This window comes from Chiloscyllium plagiosum, chromosome 32, assembly GCF_004010195.1.
Source record: "Chiloscyllium plagiosum isolate BGI_BamShark_2017 chromosome 32, ASM401019v2, whole genome shotgun sequence".
Lineage (NCBI taxonomy): Eukaryota > Metazoa > Chordata > Chondrichthyes > Orectolobiformes > Hemiscylliidae > Chiloscyllium > Chiloscyllium plagiosum.
In genome coordinates, this window is record NC_057741.1 from 44028082 (window position 1) to 44041747 (window position 13666).

The window sequence follows — 13666 nt, forward strand, 5'->3', positions numbered from 1 at the left end:
CTCCCCCCTCTCCTCCCTGACCTATCACCTTCATCTCCTTCCCCACTGACCTATTGTACTCTATGCTACTCTCTCCCCACCCCCACCCTCCTCTAGCTTATCTCTCCACGCTTCAGGCTCTCTGCCTTTATTCCTGATGAAGGGCTTTTGCCCGAAACGTCGATTTTGCCTGTCCTCGGATGCTGCCTGAATTGCTGTGCTCTTCCAGCACCACTGATCCAGAACCCACTCCACAATTCAACTTAATCATGCCTGATTCTTTATTTGAACACCTTACTCCTGCTGCCACATTCCCCATACCAGTTTACACTTTTAGCTTATAGAAATCTGTGTTGTTCTGAATTACACTCAGTTTCTTGGCCTCCACAGATTTCTTTGGTAGGGAATTCATCCAAGGGAAGAAACTTCTCCACATCTTGGTCCGAAATGTATCCTGAGTCTGTGACTGCCCCCACCAGGGAAACATCATCCTTGCACCCAGTTTGTCCAACCCTGTCGGAATTTTGTTTGATTCAATAAGATCCCTTCTCATTCTTCTAAACTCGAGGAAATCTACTCCAGTTGACCCAACCTCTTCTCATCCACCAGCCCAGAAATCACTCTGGTGAAACTTCATTGCACTCCTTCTATGGCAAGTATGTCTTTTCATAGGTTAAGGAGACCAAAGCTGCAAGTAGTACTCTGAATGTGGTCTCACCAAGGCCTTGTACAGCTGCAGTAAGACTTCTTTGCTCAAACTCTCTTGCAAAGAAAGGCCAGCATGCCATTCTCCCCTAACTGCTTTCTCCTGCATACTTGCTTTCAATGTCTGGTACATAAGGGCAACCAACTCCCAACATTCCCCAATCTATCACCAATGAAATAATACTCTGCCATTCTGATTTTCCAAAAGAAGTGAACAACTTAACACTTATCCACTCACTCAGTAAAATCACCCAGAAATCCTACTTCCTCGTCATCATTCACAATCCTAATTTTGTGTCATCAGTAAACTTGGAAATATTATACTTGATTGCCTCATCCAAGTTGTTGATTGTGTTTTTCTGAAAAAATCCAAAACTCAATTTTTTACTTTCCTCATCAATTCAATTTCTTTAAATTTTTTTAATTCCTTAGAATTCACTTTTAAAGAAAATAATCCTTTTGTGTTAAAGCCTGGGAATCTATCTTGAGTATTGTTACCATTCAACTCAATTGATTAGATTGCACGATGCACTGAGCTCAGGCTGAAGCTGGTGTTGGACTGGGGTGTACAAAGTTACAAATCACACAACACCAGGTTATAGTCCAACAGGTTTAATTGGAAGCACACTAGCTTTTGGAGCGTTGCTCCTTCGTCAGGTGGTTGTGGACTGCATAGGTTTACAGTGTGATGTAACTGAAATTATACAGTGAAAAATACCTTGATTGTTTGATGAGTCTCTCATCTGTTAGAATGACCATGTTAGTTTCACTTCTTTCGTATGTAAATCACAAAACCTTTTATAAAAGTTCCATTCTTAGGTTAACTATAACAATTGGTGTCAGTGTAGATAAGATGTTGAGATTTTGAAGGTGTTTGCCCCCTGTGTTTCCTGTCTGTGCCATAATGCTTAGACTGATTCTAATCTAAAAGTGAGTTAACAGAGTCTTAAAAAAAGTTTTGTGACTTATATATGAAAAAAGTGAAACTATCATGGTCATTCTAACAGATGAGAGACTTAACAATCAAAGTATTTTTCAATGTGTAATTTCAGTTACATCACACTGTAAACTTTTGCTATAAATTCCGTGTCTTACAAAGTTATACTCCACAACCACCTGATGAAGGAGCGTCTCTCCGAAAGCTAGTGCTTCCAATTAAACCTGTTGGACTATAACCTGGTGTTGTGTGATTTGTAGCTTTGCCTTTAGTCAGTTAGCTAATCAGACTCATCTCTCCTTCCAGAAAAACCAATTTGAGTCAGGAATTGAATGGCCACATGAATGTTAAGACTACAGAATGATGAACATAAATCAAACTGATTTTAGTTACTCCGTTTTATGAAGGGTTGAGGGGTGGGTCTGGGTGGGATGCTCTTCAGAGGGTCAGTGTGGACTCGATGGGCTAAATGGCCTGCTTGCATACTGTAGGGATTCAATGGTATCTTCCTTAATGTCTGTTCTGTAAATGTATTTGTTATTTTTACAGTTAAAGGTTCACTTTTCAAATGGCTTAGTGTTTTTCGAACCTCATCTAAATTATAATCTTACAAATTCTTTACAAATTTATATTGTTGAATGTAAAGTTCTTGATGGCTTCTTAAAAGGATTTACATTAAATTCTACCAGGACTGCAGGGTGGAGTGAGCATTGATGCGATTGGAAACATGAAAATTTAATCATTTTTCATTTGAAAGGAGCAAGATAGGTTCAGCAATGTGTTTGTTGAAAATTTCACCTCATCACCACTCCTGGAGTAGAGTTAGGCTCAATGTTGGGAACATTGGCATCCATTAGGTGTAATTCTCCACTGTTCACCCATACATTTCACAGCTGGTGTGTTTTGGGTTGTTGCACACTCTCTGCTTTGCTGCTGTTTGACTAACCTGCTACCAGCAGGTCATACTTCTGACATCAGGACACAACCAGTAATGCAGACAATAACTTTAATCTGAGGCCCAGCTGCTGTACTTGGTGAACAAGGTGCAGAAGTTTTGACATTCTAGAGTCTTAATGTGCTAACGTGAGGACTCCTTCCTTCCCTGCTTATTTAATCAATTCACATTGCCTCTGACAGCTCTTTGTCTTTTCTTTTGGGGTTCTTAATCAAGGCTCTGGTTATTTGTTATTTTTCTGCTTTTGGAACAACCTTGGTGCCAGAACTTCCCGATGATTGCTTACCAATCTCCATATGAGTGCATCAGGCCCTGTTACTGTGTTCCTGCTTCCCAAGCTCCTACCTACCAGATCATACCATTGAAGCAATGGGTCCTGTCCTCATGGGTCTTCAGATTTTGGTGTGAGAATTACAGCTCAGTAAATCATATTACCACTATTGTAAGACCACATTGGGGTTATCAAGTAACTAGTCTACTATTAACTCAATTTTTTTCTTGTTTTCCTTCTCCAGGAATTGCAACAATTAAAGTCGCCATCCGCCATGCAAATTCGTTGGGGGGAGGCTTCCATTGCTGGACATGTGACATTCGTCGCCATGGCACTCTCCAATCGTATTTTGACTGAGTATTGTAGGGGATCATGTCATTAATAATTAAAAGGCTAATGAAAAATTGATCTTTATTTCAGGGGCCTGGAATACAAAGAGATGAAAATTTTGTTTGTTAAATACGGTGTTCGGGCAAAATAGGTTTCATAGACTAGACTTCTATTTACTTAATGGTAGGAGATAAATTAAGGTGATTAATAAAATTGAAGGATGTGATAGAGCAGATAGAGTAAAATTCTGCTTTGGGGAATCTTAAACATGTGAATTATTTCAAACTTTGAGCTCAGCCATTGGGGGTAATGCCAGCAAACACTTCACACAAAAGGGTTGGGTTTTATACTGAGACAGCACCAAGGCCATTTGCTCCATTGTGCCTATGTCTAATATTTGTAAGAACAAGACAGTTCCTCACTCCCATACTTTTCCTCCACTACCCTGACCATTATGTCCTTCAAATATTTATCAATTCCTTTGGTAGATCTGTTGCTGAATATCCTTCCTCTGCATTTTATAGACTGTATACTGTAGATGAAAACAACTCACTGTGTAAAGTCTTCTTCCTCAATTCACCTCTGGTTCTTTTGCCACCTATGTTAAATGTATTCTCTTGAATTACTACTCCTTCTGCAATGTCTATAGTTTCTCCTCTCTCTCATCTGAAGTCTGTCATCCCAGGACCCATTTTAATAAAACTCCATTGCTTTCTTCCCAAGGCCTCAAACTCCTTCCTAAAGTGTGGAATTATACACAATATATCAGCCATTTGCTTTTGTATTTCATGCCTCTATGAATAAAGCCAATGATCCCATACACTTATGCCACAATCTCTCAAATTGTCTTATTATCATCAAATTTGGTGTTAATATACTTCCCAGCTCTCTTTGTTCCTCCACCCCCTTTAAAATTATAACCTTTTAATAATATTGCCTCTTACCATTCTTTCTACTGTAACTAATCATATCGATCAGTTGTTGAAATTAAATGCTCCCCCAGAAAAGATGGATATGGAGAAATTGTTGGTAGTCAAGGTTAGTAATTGATCTAACATAATATCAGAACAAGTTTAAAGGCTGGAATGGCCTCTTCATTTTCCTTTGATAACTGGAATCGGACCTGAACACCCACACAAGCTGGTGAATCACTTTGGTCAAGCACATGCATGAACTCTAGGTTTATTTTGAACAATGCCTTTTTGCTTAAAGCTTCCTTTCATCATTTATTCTTCCTTTCAGAGAACGTGTTAAAATTCCCTTGTGATCTACAACAGAGGTTCTCTGGCTAGCTTCCAAACATTTCCTCTTCTTCTAATGAGACTGGCATTGCAACTTCCCCTGTGAAAGTCAGCAGTTGTTTCAGGGTAATTGACAGGCTATACCTGCTCTTCCCTTTACCCATGACATTCTCATTACTGGAAATTTGGTTAGTTACTACACTGGATCATTTTATATTTTTTGTTAAATTGACAGGAATTTTATTAAGGACCATATTTGTATTTGATGTTTGAATTGGCAATTGTACAATACCCATATAAAAACAAAATGTCTCTTGTCTCAATTTGACGGCCAAATCAAGGCAAATGATTTGCCAAATTTTGTAAATGTCGGCACATACCCCACACCGTGTCAGCTGGTGCTCAAATCACATCTCTTTCTGGACAATGACTGGGCAAATCTGTGTAATTGCTGCTTTACAATGACATCTCAGTGCTTGGCTGAAGATCACAAGATGATTGCTAATACTTTGCATAATATTTAATCAGCCACACGTGGGATTCCTTTTTGTGAAGCCGTTTTAAAAGTTAACGAGTCTTTTGAATACGAAAACAATAATTTCTGTCCTCAAATATTTTGTTTTAGGTCTCAAAATGTCCCTTCTAGGTTTTGTTTGAATGCTGGAGTCAGTTGAACCCTGGAACCTGGTTGCCGCACTGTCCCTCAAACACTGCCAGCAGCTAAAGGTTGTGCTGTAGTTTTCTGTTTAGAAATCATTTTAAAAAGATGGTATTCACAGATTTAAAGCTGTTTACTTCAGGGATTTTACTATTGTAAACTGATCCTTGGACCAGACAGCGGAAGAATAGAGATGGCTTTAAAAACACTTGTCCAGGGGAGGGTGCTGCAGTCTGACTGTTTGGAAAGTGCTTGCTATTCAGGAACTGGAATTAACCCTTCCTTAACAAAAACATAATTTGGAGGTACCAGTGTTGGACTGGGGTGTACAAAGTTAAAAATCACACAACACCAGGTTATAGTCCAAAAGGTTTATTTGGAAGCATTAGCTTTCGAAGCACCACGTGGTCTTCAGGTGGTTGTGGAACAGAACCATAAGACATGGAATTTATAGCAAAAGGGTTACAGTGTCATGGAGCTGTAATGATCTATTAAACAAATTTAGATTAATTCTTTCATCTTTTACAATGGGATATGCTAGTTTCGGTTCTTCAATATGTAAATCCCAGAACTCCTTTTAAGTTACATTCTCAAGATAGCTTCAGCTTTTCTAACAATAGGTGCCATCTCAGCTCAGACAATGCATTAAAGGTGTGAGGTTAAAGTCTGTCTGTGTCCCAATGTTGAGTCAGACTGGTTCTATTTGTAAAGTGGGACTTACAGAATCTTAAATGGATTTATGCAGTTTGTGAGCAAAATAAAATGTAATTCTGCAAATACAAATTCACCCCACAAACTTACATGTGTGTGTGTGCAGAAGACAGAATGTGTGTGTGTGAGAGAGAGTTGGGATGTAAGTCTGTGAGAGGGTGTGTGTGTGGGTGTGAGTGTGGCAGGTGCACGTATGTACATATGAGAGAAAGCTTGTATATGAGAGAGGGTCTGCGTGAGTGTGTGAATATGTAGATGTTTGTGTGTGTGTGTTGAGAGAGTGAATAGTGCAGTGGGGTCACCTGTAGTGTGACATGAACCCAAGGTCCCAGTTGAGGCCATTCCAATGGTACTGAACTTGGCTATCAGCCTCTGCTCAGCCAGTTCGCGTTGTTGCCTGTCCTGAAGTCCGCCTTGGAGGCTGGTCACCTGAAGGTTCAAGGCTGAATGTCCTGGACCGCTGAAGTGTTCCTGACAGAGAGGGAACATTCTTGCCTGGTGATTGTTGTATGGTGTCCATTCATCCGTTGTCATAGCCTCTGCTTGGTCTCGCCAATGTACCATGCCTCAGGGCATCCTTGCCTGCAGCGAATGAGATAGACAATGTTGGCTGAATCACATGAGTACCTGCTGCGTACCCGGTGGGTGGTGTCCTCACGTGTAATGGCGGTTGCCGTGTTGACACTCTGACATGTCTTGCAGTGGTTCTCTTGCCAGGGTTGTATGGTGTTGTGGTCAGTATTGTCCTGAAGGCTGGGCAGTTGGCTGCGAACAATGGTCTGTTTGAGGTTTGGTGGTTGTTTTCAGGTGAGAAGTGGGGAAGGTCTTGGTGAGGTGCCCATCCTCATCGATAATGTGTTGCAGGTCACAAAGAACATGGCGCAGTTTTTTGTAACCTTTTGTTATAAATTCTGTGTCTTGTGGTCCTGCTCCACAACCACCTGATGAAGAGGCAGTATCTTGAAAGCTAATGCTTCCAAATAAACCTGTTGAACTATTACCTGATGTTGTGTGATTTTTAACTTTAACAAAAACAGGAGGTGTTGGAAAAGCTCTGCAGATCTGGCAGCATCTGTGGAGAGAAATCAAATTCAATGTTTCGGGTCCAATGACCCTTTCTCAGAATACGTAAGCATTTCTTCGCCCACTTTTGCTGGTAGGGGTTTTGCATTTTTTTGGTCCTCTTGAATTTTGCTGTTGGAACATTTTCATATATAGAAAGGAGCCAGTCTCAGAGACTGATTTGATACCCACTTCTTGGGACTAACTTCCGTTAGTGGGAGTTGGGAATTCTGTTCTTGAAGCAGACATAACCACTACACCATGGTCTGAATCCCAGATGACCTCCCTCCCTCCTGGTAATCGTCATAGGCCACTGTTTCCTCGGAACTGTACGATAGGATTTAGCAGCTCAATATTGCAAACACTATTTCCTTCCATTAAAACATATGACTGTGTTGAAAATTTGATACTCTCAGTAAAGATGAGGTTTAGTATGCAATGGTTCAATGGTTTGTTCGTATTTTTCTGCAATATGTTATGAACATTGTAAGTGATTTTTAGTTCATTTGTTATTCTCAATAAAAGCTTAATTGCATCTTATTTCTGGTGTTGAGTTTAAATTGTTTGAATGGACTGAAGTTCGGCATTATGTTTGAGAGTCAAATGTTTACACAAATTCTGTGGCGTGGTGAATTTGGTGGGAATTCAATTTGAATGTGACCAGCGATGTGCCATAGGATCAGAGCTGGGTCCACTACTTTTCGTCATTTATATAAATGATTTGGATGTGAACGGAGGAGTTATAGTTAGTAACTTTGCCGATGACGCCAAAATTGGAGTGTAGTGGACAGCGAAGAAGGTTACCTCAGATTACAGTGGGATCTTGACCAGATGGGCCAATGGGCTGAGGAGTGGCAGATGGAGTTTAATTCAGATAAATGCGAAGTGCTGCATTTTGGGAAAGCAAATCAAAGCAGGACTTATACACTTAATGGTAAGGTCCGAGGGAGTGTTGCTGAACAAAGAGTGCAGGTTCATAGCTCCTTGAAAGTAGTGTTTGCTTTCCTTTATTGGTCAGAATATTAAATATAGGAGTTGGGAGGTCACGTTGTGGCTGTACAGGACATTGGTTAGGCCACTTTTGGAAAACTGCACGCAATTTTGGTCTGCCTCCGATCGAAGGGATGTTGTGAAACTTGAAAGGGTTCAGAAAAGATTTAATAGGATGTTGCCAGGGTTGGAGGATTTGAGTTATAAAGAGAGGCTGAATAGGCTGGCACTATTTATCTTGGAGTGTTGGAGGCTGAGGTGTGACCTTATAGAGGTTTATAAAATCATGAGGGGCATGGAGAGAATAAATAGACAAGGTCTTTGCCCTGGGGTCGGAGAGTCCAGATCTAGAGGACATAGGTTTGGCTGAGAGGGGAAAGATATAAAAGGGGCACCTTTTTCATGCAGAGGGTGGTACGTGTATGGAATGAGCTGCCAGAGGAAGTGGTGGAGGCTGGTACAATTGTAACATTTAAAAGACATCTGGACGGCTATATGAATAGGAAGGGTTTGGAGGGATATGGGCCAAGTGCTGGCAAATGGCACTAGTTTAGGTTAGGATATCTGGTTGGCATGGACGATTTGGAGCAAAGGGTCTGTTTTTGTGCTGTACATCTCTATGGCTCTCTGACTGCAGCCAGCCAGTGTGAGAGTGGGACCTGAATGCCATTCATGTCCCCTCCCTTGCAGCTTAGCTCCAAGGACCGGGCAATGGATTCCCTCTGTCTCGTGAACAGAGAGGTTACTCAGGGCAATGGCCAGACCCCTGTTCCCTCGTACACTCGACACATCATCCATACACAGTGTGTCTGGGGAATGAACTCGCCTTTGAAAGCCACAATTGATCCAATCCACCACTGAACCCATTCCAGATGTTAATCAACCACTGCACACAATTGTCTTCATGACCCCATAACTTTTTTCTATCATAGAATCTCTACAGTGAGGAAGCAGGTATTTCAAGTCCACACCAACCTCCTCAAGAGTATCCCACCTAAACCCACCCCAACCATGCATTTCCAATGGCCAATCCACCTAACCTGCACATCTTTGGACTGTGGGAGAAAATCCACGCAGACATGGGGAGAATACACAAACTCCACACAGCCAGTCGCCCAAGAGTTAAATTTAACCTGGGTCCCTGGCATTGTGAGGTAGCAGTGCTGACACTGAGCTACCATGCTGCCCTTAAATGTATGCTCTGATTCTTGATCCTCCGATGCCAACAATTACTGTTGACCAGACCCTTCATGGATTTTGAATCCCTCATTTCCAAGTAGCAGTCCCAGCTTCTATAATCTATCCAATAATGGAAGTTCCTCGTTACTGGAACCATTCTTATGAATTTTTTTCTGCACTCCCTCTAAAACCTTTACATCCTTGTCGATGTTCACTGCTGATGACCGAGCACAATATACTAGTTGAGGTCGAACCAGTCATTTATAAATGATAATCTCCTTCTGTACTCTTTGCTCTTATTTATGATCCAGAAAATGTAATGCTTTATTAACGGTGTTCTCAAACTGTTTGCCCTTCAATGAATTGTTTAATACAAAAATCAGAAACAGGAGTATGCCTTTTAGCTCCTTGAGCCTGCTCTGCCAATCAATAAGGTCATGGCTGATATGAATGGGGCCTTAACTCCACTTTCCTACAATCCCTCAATCGTGAGTCTGCAGTTGATCAAAAATCTATTTCACCCAACCTTGAATACATTCAAAGACCCAGCCTCCAGTCCTCTCTTAGGATTGGTTGACTGGCCGGAGAGTGGGGATAATGGGGTCTTTTTCAGGATGGCAGCCAGTGGCTAGTGGAGTTCCATGTTGGGACCAAAACTATTCACGTTATACATTAATGATCTGGATGAAAGAACTGTGGGCGCTGTCGTTAATTTTGCAAGTGACACAAAGATAGGTGGAGGAGCAAGAAGAGTTGAGGAAGCAGGGAAGCTGTAGAAGGTCAGGTTAGGAGAATGGGCAAAGGAGGAGCAAGTGGAATACAATGTGAAAAAGTGTGAGGCTATACATTTTGGTAGGAAGAATAGAGGCATAGACTATTTTCTAAATGGCGAAAGGCTTCAGAAATCTAAGCACTAAAGGACTTAAATGTCCTAGTTCAAGACTCCCTGAAGATTAACATGCAGGTTCAGTTGGCAGTACAGAGGCCAATGCAATGTTAGCTTTCATTATAAGAAGGCTAGGATACAAGAGCAGAGATGTACTGCTGAGATTGTATAAGGCTCTAGTCAAACCACATTTGGAATATTGTGAGCAGTTTTGTGCCCTGCATCTAAGGAAGGATGTGTTGGCCATTGAAAGGGTCCAGAAGAAGTTTATAAGAATGATCCCAGGGATGAAGGGTTTGTCATGTAAGAAGCAGCTGATGACTCTGGGTCTGTACTCATGGAATCATAGAGTCATCCAGCACAGAAACAGACCCTTCGGTCCAACCAGTCCATGCAGAATACAATCCCAAACTAGTCCCACCTGCCTGATCCTGGCTCATATTCATGTATCGAGCCAAATGTCTTTTAAATGTTGTAATTTTAACCACATCCACCACTCCCTCAAGAGGTTCATTCCACAGGCGAACCACCCTCTGTGTTAAAACTTTTTCCTTCATGTCTTTTTAAAATCTGTCTCCATTCACCTAGTCTTGAAATCCCTCATCTTAGGGAAAAGACAACTACCATTAAGTCTATTTATACCCCTCATTATTTTATAAACTTCTATGAAGTCGCTTCACAATCCCCTACGCTCCAGTGAAAACATCCCAGCCTATCCAGCTTTTATTTCTAACTCAAACCTTCCATACCTGGTAAATCTTCTCTGAACCCTTGCCAACTCAATAATATCCTTTATATAACTGGGCAACCAGAACTGGACACAGTATTCCAGAAGAAGCTTCACCAAAGTCCTGTACAACCTCAACATGACTTCTAACTGTATACACAAAGGACTGAGCAATTAAGACAAGCATGCCAAATGCCGTTTTAACCACTCTGTCAATATGTGATGCAAACTTCAAAGAACCATGTACCTGAACTCCTACGTACCCCTGTTCTACAACACTACCCAAGGCTGTATTATTAATTGTATAAGTCCTACCCTTGTTTGTTGTACCAAAATGCAATACCTTGCATTTATCCAGATTGAACCCCATCTGCCATTTTTCAGCCGACTGACTCACATAGGACCCCAGGGCACAGCTTCTGAGTGAAGGGTTAACCCTTTACAACTGAGATGAGGAGGAATTTCTTCAACCAGAGGGTGGTAGATCTGTGGAACTCAACAGTGGGCTATGGAGGTCAATTATTGATTGTATTTAAGATAGAAATGGATAGGTTCTTGATTAGTAAGAGGATCAAGAATTACAGGGATGAGGCAGGAGAATGGGGCTGAAGAAGGGCTCATGCCCGAAACGTCGATTCTCCTGCTCCTTGGATGCTGTCTGACCTGCTGCGCTTTTCCTGCAACACATTTTCAGCTAAGAAACAAATGAGCCATGATTGAATGGAGCCTAATTCTGCTCTTATATCATATGGTCTTTTGAGAATTATAAGGCTAACTACCTCAGAGAAAAAAGAAAATGTCCTTTTCTCAGCCTTAAATGGGAGACCCCTAAGTTTGAAACTGTGTTCCCGAGTTGAACAGCTTCTGTCAAGTCCCATCAGGTTCTTTCTGTGTTCAATAAGATCTTCTTTTATTATTCTTAACTCCAATGGATACAGGCCTCACCTGCTCAACTTTTCATCATTTGATAAACCATCATTTCAGGATGAGTAAGTCTTAGAACTGCTAATAATGCAATTTTATCATTTCTGAACAAAGGAAATTATGCAGATAGTCATTGAGTTGTACAGCACAGAAACAGACCCTTCGGACCAACTCATTGATGCTGATCAGATGTCCTACGTTAATCTAGTCCTATTTGCCAGCATTTGGCCATATCCCTCTAAACCCTTCCTATTCATAGTCCCATCCAGATGTCTTTTAAATGTAGTATTGTTCAGCCTCCATCACTTCCTCTGGTAGCTCATGTCATACAAGCACCATTGTCTATGGGAAAAGGTTGCACTTTAGATCCCTTTTAACACATTTCCCCTCTCACTTAGACCTAGACTGTCTGGCTTGGAACTCCTTTGAACATACACTGGGAAAAAGATCTTGGCTACTCACCCTATCTATGCTCCTCATGTTTTTATAAACCTCTATATGGTCACCCCTCAGCCTATGATGCTCCAGGGAAAATAGCCCCAAACTATTCAGTCTCTCCCTGTAGCTTAAATTGGCAACATCCTTGTAAATCTTTTAACCCTTTCAAGTTTCACAACATCATTCCTACAGGAGGGAGACCAGAATTGCATGCAGTATTCCAATAGTGGCCTAAACAATACCCTGTACAGCCACAGCATGGCCTCCCAACTCCTACACTCAATGCACTGATCAGTAAAGACAAGTGTACCAAATGCCTTCTTCACTACCCTGTCTACCTATGACTCCACTTTCAAGGAACTATGCATCTGCACCACAAGGTTTCTTTGGTTGGTAACATTCCACAGGACTCTACCATCTATCTCTATAATGATTATTAGATTACTTCCAGTATGGAAACAGGCCCTTCGGCCCAACAAGTCCACACCGACCCGCCAAAGCGCAACCCACCCAGACCCACTCCCCTACATTCACCCCTTCAGCTAACACTATGGACAATTTAGCGTAGCCAATTCACCTAACCTGCACATTTTTGGAAACCAGAACACCTGGAGGAAACCCAAGCAGACACGGGGAGAATGTGCAAACTCCACACAGTCAGTTACCTGAGGCAGGAATTGAACCCGGGTCTCTGGCGCTGTGAGGCAGCAGTGCTAACCACTGTCCCATGTCCTCATTTGTTTCTATTTGCATTATCAGTTTATTTGTTTCGCTCTGAATGCAATAGACTGCACACAGAACAGTCACATAGATGCTGTAGAGGGGAATGAGGGAGAAGATAAGAGGGGGAGTGAAAGATAGAAGGAGAGGGAGAGGCAGAGGCGGAATGATGGTTAGAGGTGCAAGACAGAGCTGAGGTTGGTTGGATCTATGGAGGCAGTGTGTGGTAGAGGGGAGGTTGGGGTTTCTGTGGGTGGGTTAGGGAGGTTTAGAATCGTTTGAGACACCTGATTTATGTGGAGTGGATGTTTGGTTTTTTTTGGGAGGGGAGATTTAGGATATATTTGGAATTCAGGCTCTTTAGCGGTGTTGATGTGGGTGTGGGATGGTTGGTGGTGGTGGGGTATTTGTGGGAATCTGTTGGGACAGTCAAGGCGTTTGCGGAGTGGGGAGTTGGGGTTTCACATCTCAAGAGGCATCTGGAGTATTTTTGAGGGGTTTGGGGATTCCGTGAAGCTTTTTTGAGGGTCTTGGAGCTGTTTGTGGTTCTCAGAGGAAAGTTTGGAGTTTTGGGGGCATCTGCAAGTTTTTTACAGGGGGTTTTGGGTGGTTTGGGGTGTTGGGGCATGTCTGTGTGAGAGTTGGAATGAATTTTGAAGGGTATTGGGGAAAAGGGTTTGGTGCCTCAGGATGGGTGGGGGTTTGGGGAGAATGAGGATAAGCTTAAATAAAAACCAAAAGAACTGCGGATGCTGTACATCAGAAGCAAAAACAGAAATTGATGGAAAAGCTCAGCAAGTCTGGCAGAACCTAAGGAAGGTTCTGACCTAAAACATTAAATCTGATTTCTGTCCACAGATACTGCCAAACCTAAACCATAGAACACCTACAGTGTGGAAACAGGCCTAACAAGTCCACACCAAATCTCCGAAGAGTATCCCTCCCAGACTCAT

At 41.9% G+C, this 13666-nt stretch overlaps 1 protein-coding gene across 1 annotated transcript in view; it reads left to right on the forward strand.

The window, feature by feature from the left end:
- gatm (glycine amidinotransferase (L-arginine:glycine amidinotransferase)) overlaps nt 1-4632 on the forward strand; it is a 39918-nt gene extending 35286 nt beyond the window's left edge. Inside the window, exon 7 of the mRNA XM_043673973.1 lies at nt 2842-4632. Coding sequence (XP_043529908.1) covers nt 2842-3204 — 363 coding nt within the window. The 3' untranslated portion in view covers nt 3205-4632. The remainder of the gene's footprint in view (nt 1-2841) is intronic.
- The last annotated feature ends 9034 nt before the right edge of the window (nt 4633-13666 follow it).